Raw genomic sequence first — 21,084 nt, 5'->3', positions numbered from 1 at the left:
CTGTGATTTGCAGTTGCAACCTTTCTGTCTGATGTTGTGAATTCGTTTCATGTGGTTGTGTGTTTGAGGCCAAAAGGTTCTGTCCTATTGTCATAGATTCAGTGTATATTAAGTTTTTGGTGGGAATTCAAATTAGTTTAGGTAACTTCGCTACATAGTTCATGTTTATTCTATGTATTAGTGAAACAGGTGATTATGTGTATGTGAAATATTTTTTTTAATTGATGAATCAGAATAGTAAATTAAATTTATTTGTATCAGGGGTAGTTATCGACCCGGTCGCGTTCCGTGTTAAGTTTGTATAGATGAGAGGAGGAAGCCGATAAAAAAAGAATGATTTAATGATTTTAATGATGAAATAATTTCAGATTTAATGATTTTAGATTTGATCATTTTTGGAGTTCATGAATAATTTAATAAATGTAATGAGTTAATAATTCTAACATTTAGTATTTTTAACAAAGGTAACATTTCGGATGATTTAATAATTTCTAACAGCTTCATGATTCAATGATCAAACTTATTGTAATGATTTAATAATTTTTAATAATCATAATAATCTTTTTTGATAATTTAATCATTTTGAGGGTATAATGATTTAGTGATTCAGTATCTAGTTCAAATGTTTATATTCAGGAAGGACTTTATATTTTTCAATGGTTCATGGATAGAAGGGAGAGTGGATACGGAGTAATGAGTTATATATAGAGGAATGAATTTTGAATTTATTTTTTATTTCAAAGGTCACTCTGATGAAAGTGATTAATGTAATAATGGTCAGCTATATATATATATTTTTTTTTTAATTTGGTCTTATCAAATATAATAAAAACTGAGATGTATTAGTAAAAGGAGCAAGTTGATTAAATTCATGTCGGCAAATGATGACGTAATATGAGTTCAAGTAAATGAAATGTATTTGGATGAATTTGGAATTCATTAATAAGATTGTTGTTCTTCAAGGTAATAGTTGATGATGGAAGTAAATTGACTGGATACTTGGGCCGACGAATTTCAATAGATAAAGGCACTAGTTAGTGGCTTGGAGTGAATAATTGAGTAAATTAAAAAAATTGTATACATGAATTAAACCATAATATGGTTATAGTTGACCGGAGGTTATGGGTGACGTATCCATGTACAGTGAAATGTTAGCCGAACTCCTTTATTCTGTGTAGGGATTTTTTTTTTCTTTGCCAAAGTTTATCTTTTATTCAATAAATTTGTGTTTTTACCAAAAGGTTCTCATTCAGATCTTTTTATTTAATTTATCTTCTTTCTTATCCTTCCTGTTCAATAATTTAAGGTTAGTTATATTATTAGAAGATATCTCTGTGGGTCTTACCCGTTTAGCGACCCTGGGATTCATTTTTGCCCGTGCCACATTTCAAAGGCTGGAAGGATAGAGGGTTGAATATGTTCTTTACATTACTGCACTACTGTAATACGGACCCTAGATCACAAGAAAAAATACTGTAGCGAAAAATGCTCGCAATCAAAACAATGAACTGAACCTGAGTGAGGTGACAGCCAACAATGCCGATTGTGTCGAAAAATAGCAGACGCATAGTGGACACTTCTGGGTGGTTTTGAACCACTGTCACAAACGTAAAAAAAATAACATTAAAAAATCTTGGAATGGTGGCGGACCATAGGGCGTTCCGGACTGTTGGATGCCGGACAAATGGAATTCTACTCTACTAACTACAGGTAAAATTTACTCATGGTGCTCCTCACATAGTGTACTACTCACAGATAATGCAGGGGAACCAACACAATTTGGTGCAGTGCACAGTACAGCACCTTTTCCCGCATGGACGCTAGTGTGTGCAGCCACGCACCCCTTTCTCCACCTCGGTGGGATGCACATGATGGTATTAATTACAGGCAACACCCAGACCCAAGGTGTTTCTCACATAATAGTACTATTCGCAAGTAATGTCGACCCATGGTGTTGCTCACTTAAACGGTACTAATCACAAGTAATCTCATGGTTCATCCCTTGGGTCACCCCACTTAGTTGCTTCTCACAACAGACAGGAGATACCGTCGGTGTATTCTCCGTGTGCATCTCCCACCCACAGGGGGTTGGATCACAAAAAAGAAGAGATACTGAACAAAGTTAGCGAGAGGAAAACAATTTACTGAAATTTAACCAGAGGAAGAGATAGACTGATAAGACACATCTTGAGAACTTGTTGAGAGAAGAGTAGAAGAGTAGAAGATAAAAATTGACGAATGTAGTAGACTGATTAGAATGGAACAGGACATGGTGGTTAGGTGACACGGAGAGGTGTACGACTCAAACAACAACAACTTTGTAATGTGCTGAATATGACGGAGTATTGCAGAAAAACACCTATCACGGACAATGCTACATTATATCATCACAACCAAAACAGCTGAGGAGTTTTTACATTTACAAACCACCAACGAACAATGTACCATTCATCCTCACTTAAGTTAAAAGCTCACTTACATCCCTTGTGCCAGATTTTGGCTTCACATTAAAACCTGGGAAACTAATGATCTTCTTGAGATCGTATCTGTCTCTCTGCTCCGGGGCAATGATCTCTCCCTCCTCGTCGTCTGGGTGAGCCATATCTGAAACAAAACACACATGAAAAAAGGACACGGAAAGACAATCTGTATAACTAAAAATGATATTATGCCTGTCTTCCGAAATTACATCACATTTAAACAGCTGGGCAGAATTTCACCAAATTTAGCATGATCATCTTCACAAACTATGGTTTATTTCAAAATATTTACTGAAAACATACAATATTTACTTGCATTTCACACTGCCTTGCATATTCTAATCCCTAGCTTTTCAGGACAAGGAAAATTTCAAAAATTAACCTCGCATATAAAAAGATGAGGAGGTACAACAACATGTGAATGTACTAAATACACTGACTGAACAAAGTCGATTGAGCATCGATGTGGAGAAGACAAAGACTATGGTGATGAGTTAAGGAAATAAAGAAGGAAAAGGAGCTGTCAAAGTTGCAGATAAGGAACTGGAAAACGTAGAACACTTCAAATACTAGGGAACTGAAATGACAGGAAATGAAAGACTGGATACAGAAATTAGTAGGATACAACTGGGGAGTACCTTTTACCACCAGATACTGAGAGGTTCCTAACTCGCTTACTTAATTTTGAAAACATACTTTTCTGAATTTAAATTGAAAATCTGAAATATCTGCATTTAAAATGGAAAATATGAAAATTAATATTCATTAATTAAAATACACAATCGTCGAACCTTGTACTCACACTTACTTCTTACCTGCTTACTTACACATACGTTATTTGATGGGCGCCAGCTACTACTCAGTGCAGCAATAATAGAATGAGAATCTTGAATATCTCTAGGGTGTGGGGTAATAAGCTTACTTTTGACAACGTACCATATAAGTTCCGGGAAAAGGAGATTCCCCATTAAATTTGAGGTTAAGAAATTTTACTGTTTAAATAAAACGAAAGATTAATTTGATAGAACAAAATATATTCTTGAAATTGTGTATAAAAAATAATAAGTCTTGTTGCGATAAAACAGATGTGAATATGAAATTATGACACTGCACTGAAAGAAACTAGGCATGAATTTGAATTCTTCTTGACTGGACATTTAACAATTTATACGAAATGTATCCCTCACTGGTTCACTTGACTGTACCTTCAACACTTTGAGTGTAATTACGACGTATTCCTTGCCTAATTTGGTGATGTATCCATGTGACTGCTTCTTCTCCATATTATGTGACTTCTTTGTAAGTGTGTATGGTATGAGTTCATTGCAAGTGTATCCTTCTAAGACTCCATCACTGTTCACCATCCACTTCTTCACTCTTCACCTTCCGTTTAACTAATGACTCCCACTGACTGACTGAGGCCACTGCCTCTCGTTTACTTAATGGCCAACTGTGCCTCTCCTTCCAGTAGAATAATGACTGACGCTACAATATGCAGCCACCTTATATAGACGTTAGGTTGACGCACCTACGTAACCTCCAGAAATAACTATTATCGACTCCCACCACGCGACAAGTGTTACCTACAATGGTGTAATAGCCCGGAGCTCCCTAGGAAACTCCAAGACCGTGAGCGCATCGCTAAATGCTCACGATCAAGAAGTAAGTATAAATAACCACCTAATCGATACTTTATTAATGCCTCAGGCAAAATTGAATAAAATTAGATGTTCGTAATGTTTCCTGCTTGGTTAGCATTCGTATTACAAGTTGTCCATTTCATGACCGTATCGATGTTTAATCAAGAAGTAAGTATAAATAACCACCTAATCGATACTTTATTAATGCCTCAGGCAAAATTGAATAAAATTAGATGTTCGTAATGTTTCCTGCTTGGTTAGCATTCGTATTACAAGTTGTCCATTTCATGACCGTATCGATGTTTAATCAAGAAGTAAGTATAAATAACCACCTAATCGATACTTTATTAATGCCTCAGGCAAAATTGAATAAAATGCCTTGTAATAAATGCTCACGATGACGTAGCAATGTCATATCCACATCTGATATACAGCAACTCTTTACTGTACATGTCTTTGGTGTTAATACGTTTAACTACAATCACGCAAGCGACAAGCGTTGCAGATGTACAATATTATAGGGAAGGATCCACCTTTCAATACTCCGTTGTAAGTTGAACTAAAAAGTAATTACAACCTGTTTATTGGGACCGGTTTCAACACATTTCAAGTGTCATCATCAGCCAATTACTGAAGATCTTAAAACAACTAATACATTGAACACAGGCAAAAAATTAACATTGTATCATATCGTAGCAGTTCAGTTAATGTTCAAAACACAATAATCGAATTGAATAATAATTATATTACAATAATAGTAATCTCACAGATAAAATAATAACTGTACCGGGCGGTACACCTCCACGCCGCTAATTCAAACTTTGCGCCAGTTGAAACTCCCCTACTGGAGGAAGTCTGAACTTTATCTAAGGTGTTAATTTTCAAGTTTCTCAGAAGATGTCACTACTTGGAAATTTTGGAGTTTCTGAACTGGGTCGTTTTTGATGTATTTTTGTTTTACCTGTAGTAAGAAGTGTGAACTTTCTCTTCTAGAGGACACTACTGAAGAACTACAATGGTGCGCCCTAGTGCGAAGTGAAAGAACTGTTTTTTTGGAGAAATTTTTATTTCAAAAGTTTGTTCCTTGTTAAATTTCTTTCTGTTATTAAGTTGGCTGTATAACCCTTTCTTTCCCCTGGTTTTGAATTTAGCCAATCCCGAATTTCTTTAATTAATTTCTGACCAATCAGGTGTATCTTCTCCAACTTGAATATCTTGCTTAACCCTAGCCAATAAAGTTTTTGTGGGCGGGTGTTCTCATTTCTGAAACGCCTCGAACTTTCCACGAGAGTATATAAACTGCTGATTTTCGGGTCTCTGCGCCACTTCAGTACCAACTTTCAAAGTGTGAAGTACGTAGCAGGGGGCGGGAAGCGCCTCTTTCTTCGGGCAGCAGTTCAACAACAAGGTAATGGCCGTTTAATAACTTCTTTTCTTGCTAGCTCAGCAGTTTAACTCTCGGGGCGGGTCCGAAGCGTTTCCACCATGTAACTTTCCCTAAAATGTAAAGACTCTTAGCATCTATTCTCTTTTAAGCTACATATTGGGATAGAGAGTGCTTAACCCTCTCGAGCTCCCACTCATATTGCATTGAGGTGAACTTATTTTCACTACTTTTCTTCCTTAACGTAATGTAAATTGTTTCTTTCTAAAGTCACCTCTTTAGTATGGGATTAGCCCTTGCATTAGCGGCCTAGAGCCAGATTAGGTTTTAAACAAAATGTATTAGGAGTGCAGATCGCCTCCTCTCAAATTGGTATTTTAGAGGCCATGTAATTAACCTTTTCTCACTTAATAGGCCTCAGTAGGTTGGGTATTTTACCCCTGTGTTTATGTCCTTAGAGGACAACTTGAAGGTGGAGTTTGGTGTGGCCTTTGATAGGCTTAAAATTTGAGAGCGAGTGGCTCTTTCTTGAAAATTGAGTGTTGTATGCCTCGAGGAGGCTTTTCTGTGTAATTTGGAGCAAGTGCTCCTGGGCATGAATGGGGTTTTCTGCCCCTCTGTTAAAACTTATTTTGGAGTAAAGTTGGGCTAATTGCCCAAGAATTGCGAGTTCGGGGCTCGAAGCACAAATCCGGTAAATACTGTAATTGTACTTTTGTTGCCTTGCTACTCTGTACCTGCCATGCTTGTTATTTCTTGATTTTGCAAAGAAAATATAACCTGGTTAAATTTTAAATTAACTTTAATTTCGTAGCCTGAGACCTGTTCACCCCCGCACCTTCTTTCACCTCTGCTGCTCCACAGATACCTCGGAATAATAATAATAATAATAATAATAATAATAATAATAATAATAATAATAATAATAATAATAACAACACAGATGAAATAATAATAATAAAAAATACAGATATCATCTTGTAATGGGATTTGAACCGTTACAATACAGAGATTAATCTATATAATAAAATAAGAGTTTTGTCCATAGTTTGCTCAGAATTTAAAAAGAATAAATAGTATTTCTGTGTCAATCATGTCCACAGTAACAAGGAAATGCACTTTTTAATCTTCCGTCATTTCTGTCTGTCTGAATGTATTATGTATGTATTGTACCAGAAACGCACAGTACATGCCGTATTTATTAAGAGCTATGTCATATAATTATCACGCGTGCTGAGAACTCCAAGCTCGCTGTTTTTACTTCTGCCAGGACGAGGCAGCGAGCGAGCGAACAGCGATGTGTGACGGAGATGCAGGAGCAAGACAGACTAGCCCGTCTAACTCGTCAACCTACCTGGTGGTGAGAAGTGGATGCATCTGGAATCCATGAGTCATGCATTCGAGAATTTTCTATTCAGAAATTTACAAACCTTTCTTTATAATGCTCATATAGTTTTGGGAGACATGCCATTCTGTAGCCAATCACAAGAATGACTTTGTTGTCGAATCTCAAGAAAATCTATCGAGGGATTTTCGAGTAAATCCACTTTGAAATAATCACGTTATCATATGACATTTAGGCCTTGACAACTACTCAGCGATAAGACAGACATTCTTCGGCAGGGGCTCTGCCTGGTCAGACCCTGTGTTATTCAGTCTATTGGAAAGTAAAGTCAAGTGATGATGTGATGATTGTAAAACGCGACTTGTAAACTCTCACGCCAAGAATTGAACTTAGTGTAATTCTCGAACTGTGGAACTTAATGTTTCTTCGATCAAAAACCAAGTGAAATGTTTAAACTTATTTCGTTGCTGTGCAAGTGTTAGAACATTATTTAATATTTCAGTAACTGTGATATTTGAAAGTGTTTGAGATATCTCATCATTTGCATATTTCTTGCCACTGAATACTTAAGTGCTCCTTAACTAGTGATAAACTTTGAGTACAATAGACTGTGCCAACTGTACTATTAAATATGAATGACTTAAACTGATTATCCATTACAGTGTTGATCTTAACTGGATTCAATGGATTTCTGCAAATAATTGTATATAACTGCTTCTAAATATTCTTTAGTGACTTTGTTATTTTGTGATAAGAGTGACTGAATGCTTATTATCGCTATTAGCAGTGTCGCACAGATAAACTCTCTAATAGCCCTTTTTTGTGTGTCAAGTGCAACAGTATTACAGTAGAAGTCTGCTATAGCAAGTACGGTATATAACGAGAACCCTGTTATACCGTCAATATTTTGCTGACCCTTCAAAATTCCAATATTAAACTGTGTATTATCCTTTGTTTATAGCGAAAGCCCTATCACTGACGCATCCGTTATTACGAGCGATTAAGCGCGCACATTTTTCCGTTATCGATATTTATGCACCCCAGCGATTATGTTGCATGCAATTGATTATCTTCGGTATCATTTCCTCGCTATGTTCACTAGCGAGTTATCTCGTCGACATTCGAAGGCGATGTCTGAGTCTGTTAGTAATACCAGTCAACTGCTGTTCTGTGAAGAAAATTCGAAATGAAGGAGAACATATTTTCGTAATAAATGCGTAAATAACGTGTCCGATAACTGTTCTTAACTCGTTAAAAATAAAGGCCGACTAAACGATCGCTTAATGTTAAATACTACAATTAAGTAAAAATGGGATACACCTCGACATATGGCAGTGCATAATTGATTTCACAGGTTAGTTTATATTTTCGCGCGAGTGGTTAAATTACGGAAAGGTTATTATCATGTAAATTTATAGCGAGAAGGTTATCATTTCTCTACTGGCGCTTGAAGTATGTTTTCATCATATGTATAGTACGAATAGGTGACGCTGTTTGAATAAGGAAACTGAAACGTTTGCCACAAAATGCGATCGATCATCTTTGGTACGGTATAGTTTTCTCACTATGTGCATTTGCGCTCTCTCTCGTCGACACTCGAAGGCAATGTTGGAGTCGATTAGTAATACCCAACGACTGCTATTCTTTAAAGAAAATTCGAAATGAAACAGGATACGGTAATAAGTTTTCGTAATAAATGCTGAAATAACGTGGCCGGTAGCAGTTGTTAACTCGTTCAAAATAACGGCTGAAGTAAACGATCTCTTAATTTTATTGTTATATACTGAAGTTAAGTAAGAATGTGATACACCTCAAGATATGGCAGAATACATCACTAATTTCAAAGGATAGTTCATATTTTCTTGCGTCTAGTTAAATTCCGGAAAGGCTATTCACATGTAAATTTTAGCCAGGATAACTCATTTCTCTACATGCGTTTCAATAATGTTTTCATGACACATATACAGTTAGGTTAGGTGACGCCATTTGAAGAAGAAAACTCTGGAATGATACCGTATTTCTCCTAATCCAAGACGACGTCTTTTTCCTCAGAATCTCATGCGAAAAATCAAGGGTCACCTTGCATTCACGACCTAACAGTAATGAATATCACTGGTAACTCTCGCGGTAACCACGCTGCTTCTTTTCACCCTCGTACGCACACATAAAATTCCTTGACAATAAACGACCGACTCTTTATTATACAGAGATGAGATATCTATTAGGTTCCACCTATTCAATACTAACTACGTGTTGATGCTACTAATAACTTATTTAACTTGGGACCGGTTTCGACACATAAAATGTCATCAGCCATAAAATGAATCACAAATATATAAGCAAAGACATAATAATCAAAACTATTGTGGATACATATTGAAATATGATCATTAAAAATCTTTAACCGTCCATTCGCACCATGTGTTAAGATAAATCGACATAACAGAAGAGCAACGGCATAATAATTAAATCTGGCGCAGTGACACATTGAAGTATGCATATAGTCTCTCACTAATCAAAGAATAAAAGAAGGTTCTTCAATATGTAGTATTTGTGCATCCATTTAATAGAAGGCTCCAGCAGGTTTCCAAAGTAAAGAGTCATTTAAAACATTCACACATGCTATGCGTCGACCAGAGCATCGAGAACTTATTTAAATCACTTGGTATGTAATTTATACCTGATAAAAATTTTATACACTGATGAATATGAAATCAGTCGGTGGTAAAAGACGTTAGTCTTGTGAGAAGGAGATATAAAATGTTATATGTGGTAGGTCTGGAGGGAGAAGACAGATTGGGGGGGGGGGGAGAAAAAGATCTTGTTAGGGGAGTAGTAGGTTTAAGGTGGGTCTTGTGAACAGTGTGGTGGGGGATTGTAACGTGATAGTGTAATTAGTATTGAATGGGTGGAACCTAATACATATCTCATCTCTGTGATCTCAGTTCAATACAGAAACATCAATGAGGCTCATATCTTTGAATCTTTATTATACATCGCTAGCCATGACAACCAGTTATACATTGCCTGTGTGTAACGTCACTGGATCTCGGGAAACAGTGAAGAGAGAATGACATTCTATTATCCCCTACAAAAACCTTTCTCAAATCTGCAGAATGACATCAAAACATGCGAGCCTTCGAATTATCAGAAAGGCCTCGGCTACTCAGTGGCAGAGTTATAACGCATCTACTATGCCTGACTCTTGGTAAAATTAAGTTCTATAGACAACAAGAATATTTTTGTGATGGATAGTCATATAGATACGTGGAACAGGTATTGCCGGCAAATTTTCAACGGGTTATCGTCGATATTAAGATGCCAATTTTAAGTTAATGGTTATTAAACACTCGGAAATGTAGAATAATTGTGCAGCTGCAAGAAAATATGGCACAGGCCTAACTAAAGACAATATTTGGCGTCAGCGTGAGGACAAAGATACAAAAAATGCATTCATTGGTCCGCAACAAGGACGCTTTAAAGAAGACGAAAATGAAATTGTGAGGTACCGGTATGTGCACGACAAACGCAAGGGCAAAAAGGCCATACCGTAGCGCAATAAACTCACTCGTTGACTTTCAACGTCCGCTATTAGGCCTATACATCACTTGCCACTGAAGTTAGCCGAACTTGGCAAGCGAGATGTGCGTGTGGCCGTAGCCGGTTATATCTGACGCCGAGTAAAAGTACCGTAACAGTTTTCCTGACGGATCGCCGTATTGTAGAGACGCATGGAATAGGTATTGCCGGCAAATTTTCAACAGGTTCTCTTCGGTATTATGATGCCAATTTTTAAGTTAATGGTCATTAAACCCGCAGAAATAAAGAATAATTGTGCAGCCGCAAAAAAAATGTGGCATAACGAAAGCCAATGTTTGGTGTCTAAAATAGTATTAAAATGCGTACTGTACAACAAAGGCATTCATATGATTTTACAAAGCACTTTTTGAGCCCGATTAAAATTTTTGAAGGAAAAAGTGGGGATCGTTTTGGATTCGGAGAAATACGGAACTGTAATTTTTCAGAATGAAATTCAACATACACTTTCACATAGTATTGCATTTCAAAAAATAACAAACTCTTGTTTCAAACTAGAATATTTCTTTTCACCAGTCAACGGGGATTAACAATCAGCAGCGCAAGATAGCTTGCTAGTACGGGTAGTGGATGTAGTGAGAAGTCGATCAGTCGTGTTCAATTTAAATCTAGCCTTCATCTGGCTGTCTGCTCGTCAAATTCGACGTTCCGGGTTACTCTGTCTGTCATCTAGCGGACCTAGAGTAAATCGGATCTCTCTTGGGCGTCTATGGCTGAGATTGAATTAATTTTGTCGGGTTAATACCAAATGTATCACCAGAGATCTTTTACATGCCGACATCGTACGACATGGAGTGTCGAATGGACTTTTCTCCTCCCTTCAAATATCCGACTACCTCTGCCGGGTTTGAACCCGCTATCTTGGGATCCGGAGGCCGACACTCTACCACGGATCCACAGAGGCAGCTACTTATTTCAGTAATAACTATGTGTAATTGGTCTTACATACCAGAAACTACTTTTACCGGTTTTTGGAGATGCCAAGGTGCCAAAAGTTAGTCCCACAGGAGTTATTTTATGTACCAGTAAATTTACAGACACAAGGCTGGCATATTTCAGAACCTTCAAAATACTACCGGATTGAGCCAAAATCGAACCTACCAAGTTGGGGTCAGAATGTTACTGCCTCAACCGGCTGAGCTTCAACTCGGCAGTTGAATTTAGTACCATGTACAGTAAATAAATAAATAAAAATGTGATAGATCTCGAGATACGACAGTATGCATCGCTGATTTCAGAGGTTAGTTTATTACCATGTCGGGTTAAATTTCAGAAAGGCGTCAAATTGAAATGTCTGCAAACGGTAGCTGAGGCCATACGATTATTATTATTACTGAAATAAGTTGTTTACTTCAGCCTTTATTTTGACCGAGGTAACGAAAGCTATCTGTTACGTTATTTACGGACTTATTAAGAAGAAGAATGTAGGCATACTCTTGTTTCAAACTAGAATATTTCTTTTCACCAGTGTCAACGGGGATTAACAATCAGCAGCGCAAGATAGCTTGCTAGTGCGGGTAGTGGATGTAGTGAGAAGTCGTTCAGTCGTGTTCAATTTAAATCTAGCCTTCATAAACACACGACTCAAATGTTGTAAACCATCACATTTTTCTTTCGGTTCAATATTCACAAGAAAAATTTTAAATCTTGTCAAAGACTGTTCAACACTGCTGAAGGTTTGACAAGATTTGAAAAGATTAGGCAAAGTTTGATAGAATGTTGTTTTAATATGGAGGAAAGTCAACCAGCAGTTGTGGTTCTTGCACTAGTAGTGAGATATATTCTTAAAAGGAAGAGAAACACACAGTAACGGATAATTTACGTGGAAAAAAGATTGTGATATTCTTCTACATAATTTTTGTAATGTATTTACTGCCTTACAATCATTTGCAGAGGTTATATTGCATTTATGCACATGATTTGAATAAAAAATTATAGCAATACAATTGCATGAAAACATATTAGGAATTCAATAATAATATTGATCATGTTATTTACTTAACTTCTTCCAATATTGTGAGAATTCGCTACTACAAATAATAATATGTGAAGATCGTCATGAATTGAACATTGAGGATTGTGTTTACCCATATGTTATCGTACGGTAATAAATATAAAAGCTGTCCACTTCCTTGAGAAATTTCTCTTCTATCTTCTCGTACGCTTCCGTTTTATCCATTTTATTGTGGTACTTTACGGAGCTCCCTGAATAAAGGCAGAGATGCGCTTCATACTTTACACACACAACATGCCCTGGTCATGAAGCCATTTTTTGTTGTTCATATTCCTAGCAATCCCAGCATGCCTAGCGACTTAGCGCGCACCGTTAATACTCGCATTGTAATGGTCTAGTCCGTCAAAGTCTTTGATCGACAGGACATTAATTTAGTTTCAACACACAACTTTTTATAATACAAAATAAAACTCACCACCATAATTCAATCAAGGACCAGTTACCAAAACTGGCAAAAAGTGCAGCAATTAAAAAATTAAGAATGTTTCAGTTCTGGCCCCCATTCTGTTTAATTTGTATATTCATGGTATGCCAGACACTAACTCATTGAAAATCCAGTATGCAGACGACCTAGCGTTAGTCTTCCAGAGTAAAGATCTTATGCACTGTGAGAATGTACTGACAAGAGATCTGACTAAATTGAGTGACAACTTCCATAGATGGAGACTTCAACCTAACCCAAATAAAAATGAAGTTACTGCATTCCATCTAAATAATAAGGAAGCCCCATAGGAAGCTACATGTGACTTTCGAAGGAACCGAAGTACTGCATAACTACAATCCAAAATATCTAGGAATCACTCTGGATCGGTCCTTGGCATTCAAACAACAGTGCATCACGTTATCTAAGAAACTTGGCTCCAGAGAGAATCTACTTCGCAAGATTGCCGGAAGTAGCTGAGGTGCGGAAGTTCTACGCTCTGCTGCAGTTGCTCTTGTGTATTCTGCTGGTGAATACTGTGCTCCTGTATGGCAAAACAGCATTCACACAACAAAGATTGATGTCCAGCTTAATGAAGCCATGAGAGTTATCACTGGTACTGTCAGATATACTCCCATTCAGTGGTTGCCTGTCTTACCTAATATTGCCCTGCACGATCTAAGGAGGAAAGCAGTTAAGGTAAACTTGCTCAAGAAGATCTCTTCTCATAAGAACTCTCCCTTGTACAATGTCCTACAAGACCCACCAACAACTCGTCTGAAATCCTGGAATGATTTCAAAAGTATCAGCTCTTTCGACACGACCTCCGAGTGGCGACAATGTTGGCACGAACATCCACCCAACAACGCTCACTTGGTTCAAAATACAACAAAGAAGGTTGAAGGATTTCAACTGCTGTGTCAAACCTGGTCGAAGCAGAATCGAATTAGAACGGGTCAAGAGAGGTGTAGTTACATGTTGAAGAAATGAAGTTTCCGTTCATCTGCTGACAGTGACTGTGAATGGAATACATTGTTCAGGAATGCCCACTTTCAGCATTTAACGGTGATCTGAGGCTTCTACACCAAGTGACTCCGAGTGCTCTGGACTGGTTATTAAATTTGGACAGTTTCATTTGATATTAGATTTTTGTGTACTTGTAAAGCCATATATACCGTGCAAAATGAAAGTTAAAACTATTCTAGGCTATGTTACATTTGCATTTGAAGTTTTCATTCACAACACCAAATTTGAATACAGTAGATACCTTACAGAGGCTTCAGGAAGGAGTCCAAAGTCGCTTGTTTCTGTCTTGTGCCGGCAATGGTGTTCCTTATCACAAAGTTCTCCACTCGCTGGATAGCCACCAAATCATCTAGTGAAGTGCCATTTACTGTTTTTAAAACATCTACATCACTCATGACTGCAGACTGTGTTGGTACGTCTGTGATGTCCTCGTCCTCCTCACTCTCATCGGATTCATCATGTGAGTTAGTAGGCTTAACAAGTTCAAGAATTTCACTCTCAATCAGATCCCTGCACACAGGCACACCTACGTCAGCTTTTATATAATCATCAAATTGACAGGCGACTTCCAGCTGAGAAGAGACACAATTCCAGCTATCTGGCACTTACAGATGAGGAAGTTCCTCCTCAATAATTTCGCCTTCTGTTTCACTTTGTCGGAAGCCAGCATGTCTGAAACATGCAGAAATTGCAGCGGGAGATACGGTTTCCCACGACACTGCAATACCTCGGATAGCTTCCAGTACATTACATTTCCGTACTCTTTTTACCTCAAGCCTACGCATCAATGAGTTGACCCGTATGCTATGAAAGCGGTGTTTAAGGAGTTTAAATATGCCCTGCACACTGGTACAATTTGGCGGTTGGAACAGCAATTCAATATTGCGTAGCTCAACATTTCGTTGAGCGGGGCAATGGTCTCTAAAAAGAACGATTTTTCTGTTCTTTGATCCCATTCTTGAATCAAATGCTTGAAGCCATGCTTTCGTGTTTGCTTCATATGTACACGGAATTTTACGCATGACTTTAAATGCTCGTGGGTTGGCTGACTTGCCGATAATAAACACTGTCCATGTTGCAATACACAAGAATGGTTAGGCGTTCATTGCTACGTTTTCCACCTTTGCGTGGGTTGCCCTTCAGCGCAAGAGTCTTGTTAGGGTAATAAATTACAGTATAGTGCAGATTCATCGGCGTTATAGACATCTTTGGGCTCGTACATTTTAAGAATTTCATGGAGAATTGGAAGCCAGTAATACACGGCTTTTTTTTTTTTTTCTACACTTCCCAATTCGCCTTTTATTCCGTGAAGTGATATGCCACGCCTGGCTGTAAAGCGGTGTAACCATCCATCGCTGCACTGGAAGTCAGAAATATATAGTCTGAGGGCCAAGTCTTGAGCCTTAGATTTTAACACGGGCCCTGAAATATAAACTCCTACAGCTCTTTTCTGGGTAAACCACTCAAAAAGGGCAGCTTCAAGGTCTCATGGTCTGCACTACACACCTTTTTTTTACTCCTGCTTGGAATGCTACCCTTTAAAACAGCGTCTTTGATTTTTTCCTTATTTTTAAAGATAGTAAGCAGAGTCAAAGATTTTAAATTATACCGCCTGCCTATTTCACCTTTGCTCACACTGCTTTTTTCACGGATATCACGACTTAAGCAACACAAGAAATGGTTTTACTCTGCGTACAATAGGAATAAATAAAAGCGTCAGATTCAGTCACGCTATGAGGAACAACCAATTTTTATAGCAATAATAGCAGCTCGATAAAGAACTCTTCACTGCAACAACGCATAGCCATAACAGGTTGACCAACCCAACAGATTTGTGACATCCGAAAGAACTACCGCTTTGCGTTAATTCTTGATATGAACGAGAGTATAATGGTGCCAATAAAATAGTTTGCAAGAGACCCGCTGCTGCAATGTTTGTCGATCTTTTCGTAGAAGGTTTTATAAAATAATTGTGTACAACGATCACAGTAATACACAAATATCTACCGTACTTTAGTTTGTCGAATTTCGAGAGTTATGCAGAAAAAAATTAAGCGAAAGTTTTGCTAGATTTTTACACTGAAGTGTATAAATATCAATAACAGAAAATAAAACACATTAAAATCTCTCGTAATAACGGATGACTCAGTGAAAGGGTTCTCGTAACCGAAGGCTATTGTACAGTTTGAAATGAAAATCCACAGCCTGTTTCCAGTCATTCAATCAGGTCCGGAATTAAATGCATGAAGCCCCCATCTAGCGGGGAGGATAGGAATTGTGCCGGCTGCCGAAGCCTGCCGCACTCCTCTGGGGCAATGATTAATGAATGACAGATGAAATGAAATGTTAATGGAGAGTGTTGCTGGAATGAAAGATAACGGGGAAAACCGAAGTACCCGGAGAAAAACCTGTCCCGCCTCTGCTTTGTCCAACACAAATCTCACGCGGAGTGACCAGGATTTGAAAAACGGTACCCAGCAGTGAGAGGCCAGCAGGCTGCCGCCTGAGCCACGGAGGCTCTATTGTACAGTTTATTATAGGAATTTTGAAGGGACATAAATAACCTGTCATTACAATGGGGTTCTCGTTATATCCCCTACGAGGGTTATGCCAAAAGTTTTTAGCAGAGTGTGAGAAAAAAATTTTATTTGCGAAACAACAACTACAACTTTTCAAAATACTCTCCATTAGCATGTATACATTTTTCCATTCTCTGAAACCACTTAGAAAACGTTTCAGTCATAGCTTCTTTCGGGATATCACTTAGTGCACTCTCGTACGCTGCAATGGCCTCTTCATCTGACGAAAACCGCTGCCCACATATTTTTTCCTTGGTCTTAGGGAACAGTACGAAGTCACATGGGACCAGGTCAGGTGAATAGGGGGGATGAAGTAACACTTGCATTGTTTCCCTTTCCAAAAAGTCCACTGTTCTGGCATCCCTGTGTGCAGATGCACTGTTGTGATGCAGCAGAAGGTGCCCACTCTTGGACTTTGGATGCTGTGACCTCCAAGTGGCGAGGACTTTGGGAAGACAGTCATTCACATACCATTCAGCATTGACTGTACGACGTGTGTCCAAGGTCACAGAGGTGAGATGCCCCATTTTCGTAAAAAAAGTTGCCACCATCTTCTTTCCGGAGCTCCGACTTCGTCGAACTTTTGTGGGTGGTTCCTCCCCTGGAAAGCACCACACAGAAGACTGTCGCTTCGTTTCAGGGTCATAATGGTAGGCCCAGGTTTCATCACCTGTGACGATATTGTAGGTGTCTTCGGACTGCCCTCCATTGAATTTTTCTAGCATGAAATGACACCAGTCCACTCTCTCCTCCTTTTGGCTTTCTGTCAGGGAATGTGGCACCCAACGGGCACATCCCTTGGTAAGGCCTAAATAATCGTGAACGATGGTCTGCACTGGTCTTGACCCAATATTTAAGGTCCCTTCAATGTCACAAAATGTAAGATGTGGAACTGCTTTGATCATTTCCCTCACAGCATCAATGTTTTCTTGAGTCACAGGTGTTGCTGGGTGACCGGGACAAAGTTCATCTTCAATTGACTGCTGACCCCTTGAAAACTCGCAAGACCAATTTCCAACTGTGGCTCTACAAGGGGCAGCCTCACCAAAAACGTGCAGCAAAGAAGAATGCTATTCTTCGGCCCTTAATTTCTTTTTATAATAATAAAAAATCATTGCTCGAAAATTGCGGCGCGACAGATCCATCTTGCACCGTGTCTGACAGCACTGTCTGTGCTTTCTTCCCTTGGTCTGGAGGAACTACCGCTAGGAGGGGTTGCGCGCGTATGTTCCAAGGTCGAAAAACATCGCTCTTTCAAATGAAAATAATCCCATTGTCCTCAGAGTTACAGTTTACGTGCTGCTAAAAACTTTCAGCATAACCTTCGTATAACAGACTTCTACTGTACTTAATAATAAAGGTCTGGCCAATAAACAGCCGCAATTATCCAAAGAATGTTCCTAGTCACTCCATTATATGTATCACATTTGAAAATACAAATCCTAATATTTGTTCAGACTGTCCCAAGTGATCAGCTGGTGGGTTGGCACGCTTTCTACAGCACCGCTTTATTCCGAAAGAATAGCTTCTGCTATACACACATCAACTGGGAGGAGAATAAGGAGACCATCTCTAGAAACAATCTGTGAATAGATTCTCACTGTTTGGACTTTAATCAGGAAATGCAAGAACAAAACTACTGTAAAGCTTCAAAAAGACCAGGATCTCGAATGCTCTCATCAATGGCAGTGAAGACGTCATTTGGGATGATGACAATGCCGACAGCAATGAAGCTAGAGGCACAGACGATAATTCAAATGAAAGCAGTGATTAGGAAAACTTAATGTGTATAAGGAAATGAATAATAACTTTTGGAAGTAACGAATGCAGCAAAGATTAATTTTAAACATTTATAATGAAAAATATTGACACATTTTGCAGTACTCACCATTCCCATGATCATCAAATAGCAGAAGTCCCGAATGAGACACTTTAGCTTCCTCGAGCCATCCTGGTGGATACCCAAGCATTCTCATCTGATAAATGTGTTTAGGAATGTCATATCTGGATAGGCCCAGAGCTCTTCGTAACTGATCGCTGATTTCACCAGGTGTGATGTGTGCAAATCTTTGTTCGTCATCGAGATGGTAACGGCTGGGGGAAAAAATGCAAAACATCTTAAAATTACAAGCATATTTAGAGCTGCATGTTTTTCTCTAGAAATTAAACAGTGAGATACAACTTAGAACTTAACATTAATAAAACGCAACTAACACCAAACTCCAAAAAAGACGGTTCCTTCCATAACTGTACAATATCAAACACTTCCCTTATCTTACCAGTAACTTTTTGACAACTGCTAACATAGGTGCTGAAATGTAGGACTGCCGCAGATGTGCTATTACATCATTCCGTCATCTCCTTAACACGTTCAGTGCAGATCACGTGCCTAGCGCGTTATGGAACGGGTGCTAGAAAATATGAATTAAGATATTTCCCGCATGGTAAGAAAGACTCTCTTTACAAAGGATATATAATATGTCCTCCTGTTCAATACATACACATCTCCATCATTAGATGGAGTAACAATAGTCAAACTTGAGGAATGCTCACGTGTGTAGGTTTTAACCTAAAATTACCCTACATGTGCTCCCTGGGTGGTGCTAAGCGAGCAACACCGATCAGGCTGCCAGACTATCCTAGTGATCTCCTGGCTATTTTACATGAAAATGAAATATCATTCAAACGGTTCTTTTCAGAACCAACAGGCAAAGACTTTCAAGCCTACACTTAAAGTCCTTCATCTAAATATAGAAGGCATAAGGAAATCCAAATGCCAATACTTGTCAAGAATCCTATGAGATGGAAAAATCTATGTGACTGCCATTCAGGAAACACATACTGAGGATGAATACCAATTACAAATGAGAGGGCTAATATTGGGGTATGATATCGTAGGTGCAACATATCACCATGCATATGGTACAGCTACGTATGTCCGTAGTACTATTGAAAATGCCTCATTGCTCGCAGCTAGCTCAAAAGACGACATACATACCGTTGTCATCAAAGTTGGCGATGTCACCATCATAAACATCTACAAGCCTCCACCTTCACCATGGCCCTTCCAGATGATTCAGGTACAGGACCATCTATTTGGGTGACTTCAACAGTCACTGATTCTAATGGAGAAACTCTCATGAACTGGGCCAAGGAACATAATATTCATCTTGTATTTGATGCAAAAGATAGAGGAACATTTAGATCTGCTGTATGGAAACAGGAATAAAACCCCGACCTATGTTTTGTTTCCAGTGATCAGAATAATAAACCTCTGCTCACATCACGGAAAGTACTTCAAGATTTCCCACATAGTCAACATCGACCTATTTGTCTTGAGGTTGGAATGCAAATACCCCTGGTAACTTCTTATCCTCGTCCGCGATGGAACTTCAGGAAAGCAGACTGGAAAGCGTTCTCGTGTGACCTTGATAAATATATTAGATGGATACCACCAACAACTAACAATTATGAGAGATCTGTGGGTGCTGTAATTGCCACAGAAAAAATATTCTTTCCTAAAGGCTATAGGAAGGAATATATTCCTGGCTGGACTGATGCAAATAAAAAGTTATACCAAGAATTCCTTGCCAGCGGTGAACAAGAAATCGGGGATGAACTGCTTCATGCTTGAAGAGAAAGATGGACTAAAACTGCAACATCTATGAATTACAAGAGAACTAAGCAGAAAGGCATCGTCATTGTTACGGAAGCTTGGTGGGGCCACTCCCATCTTTCGAAAAAGTTCTGCAGTCACTCCAAACAAAACTGCAGCTCATATAGTTGATATGTCTAGATCACAGAGAGACAGAAATCATACAAGCAACATCAAAAAACAATTAACCAGTCTTAAGTCCACAAGGCCCCCGATTCGGAATACACTATACCATTTAGTGTGCAAGATATTGAGGCAGCTTTAAAAGACATAAAAACTGGTAAAGCACCGGGATTTGATGGGATTCATCCTGAGTTTCTAATTAATTGTGGAGCAAATACGAAATTATGGTTATCTAGGTTTCTAACCTAGATTCTTAGAACAGGTAATCTATCTTGCTTATTTAAAATGAGTAAGGTAATTGCAGTCCTAAAGCCAGGAAAGCCTAATGATGCACCAGAGAGCTATAGACCAATAGCATTGCTCAGTGTATGCTATAAATTACTTGAAAGGCTAATCTTGAATAGAATCGCTACAAAAGTGTTGGAAATGATCCCTATTGAACAAGCAGGATTCAGGCCACAAAGAAGCTGTGCTGACCAAGTCTTGTCACTAACTACCTTCACTGAAGCAGGATTCCAGCAGGACTAAAGACTTCACTATCATTTATTGACTTAAAGGCAGCTTACGACACAGTTTGGAGAGAAGGTGTAATCAGCAAACTTCTTAAAGTGATTCCATGTAGGAGTCTGGCTCATCTTATAAATAACAGAACATTTCGTGTAGTCATGGGGGATGAAATCAGTAAACCCAGCAAACTAAATAATTGGACTTCGCCAAGGGTCAGTGAAAACACACCTAGCCAACATTGGACACAATCATTGAGAACGGGACCACTAAAATTGAGGTCAGATTTTTCGAAAGTGTAACTATAAAAAAATTT

The 21,084-nt window shown here is 38.5% G+C and overlaps 1 protein-coding gene across 1 annotated transcript in view; it reads right to left on the bottom strand.

Annotated features, from left to right (window-relative positions):
* LOC136882297 (zinc finger CCHC domain-containing protein 8 homolog) overlaps nucleotides 1-21,084 on the bottom strand; it is a 154,651-nt gene that overhangs the window by 84,290 nt on the left and 49,277 nt on the right. The window contains exons 4-5 of the mRNA XM_067154867.2: nucleotides 18,375-18,580; nucleotides 2,480-2,604 (exon numbers count right to left, since the gene is read on the bottom strand). Of these exons, the coding sequence (XP_067010968.1) occupies nucleotides 2,480-2,604; nucleotides 18,375-18,580 (331 nt within the window). The remainder of the gene's footprint in view (nucleotides 1-2,479; nucleotides 2,605-18,374; nucleotides 18,581-21,084) is intronic.

Source organism: Anabrus simplex, chromosome 10, assembly GCF_040414725.1.
Source record: "Anabrus simplex isolate iqAnaSimp1 chromosome 10, ASM4041472v1, whole genome shotgun sequence".
Taxonomy (NCBI): Eukaryota; Metazoa; Arthropoda; class Insecta; order Orthoptera; family Tettigoniidae; genus Anabrus; species Anabrus simplex.
The sequence above is the reverse complement of the archived record's forward strand: the minus strand, read 5'-3'. Positions and strand labels throughout refer to the sequence as shown.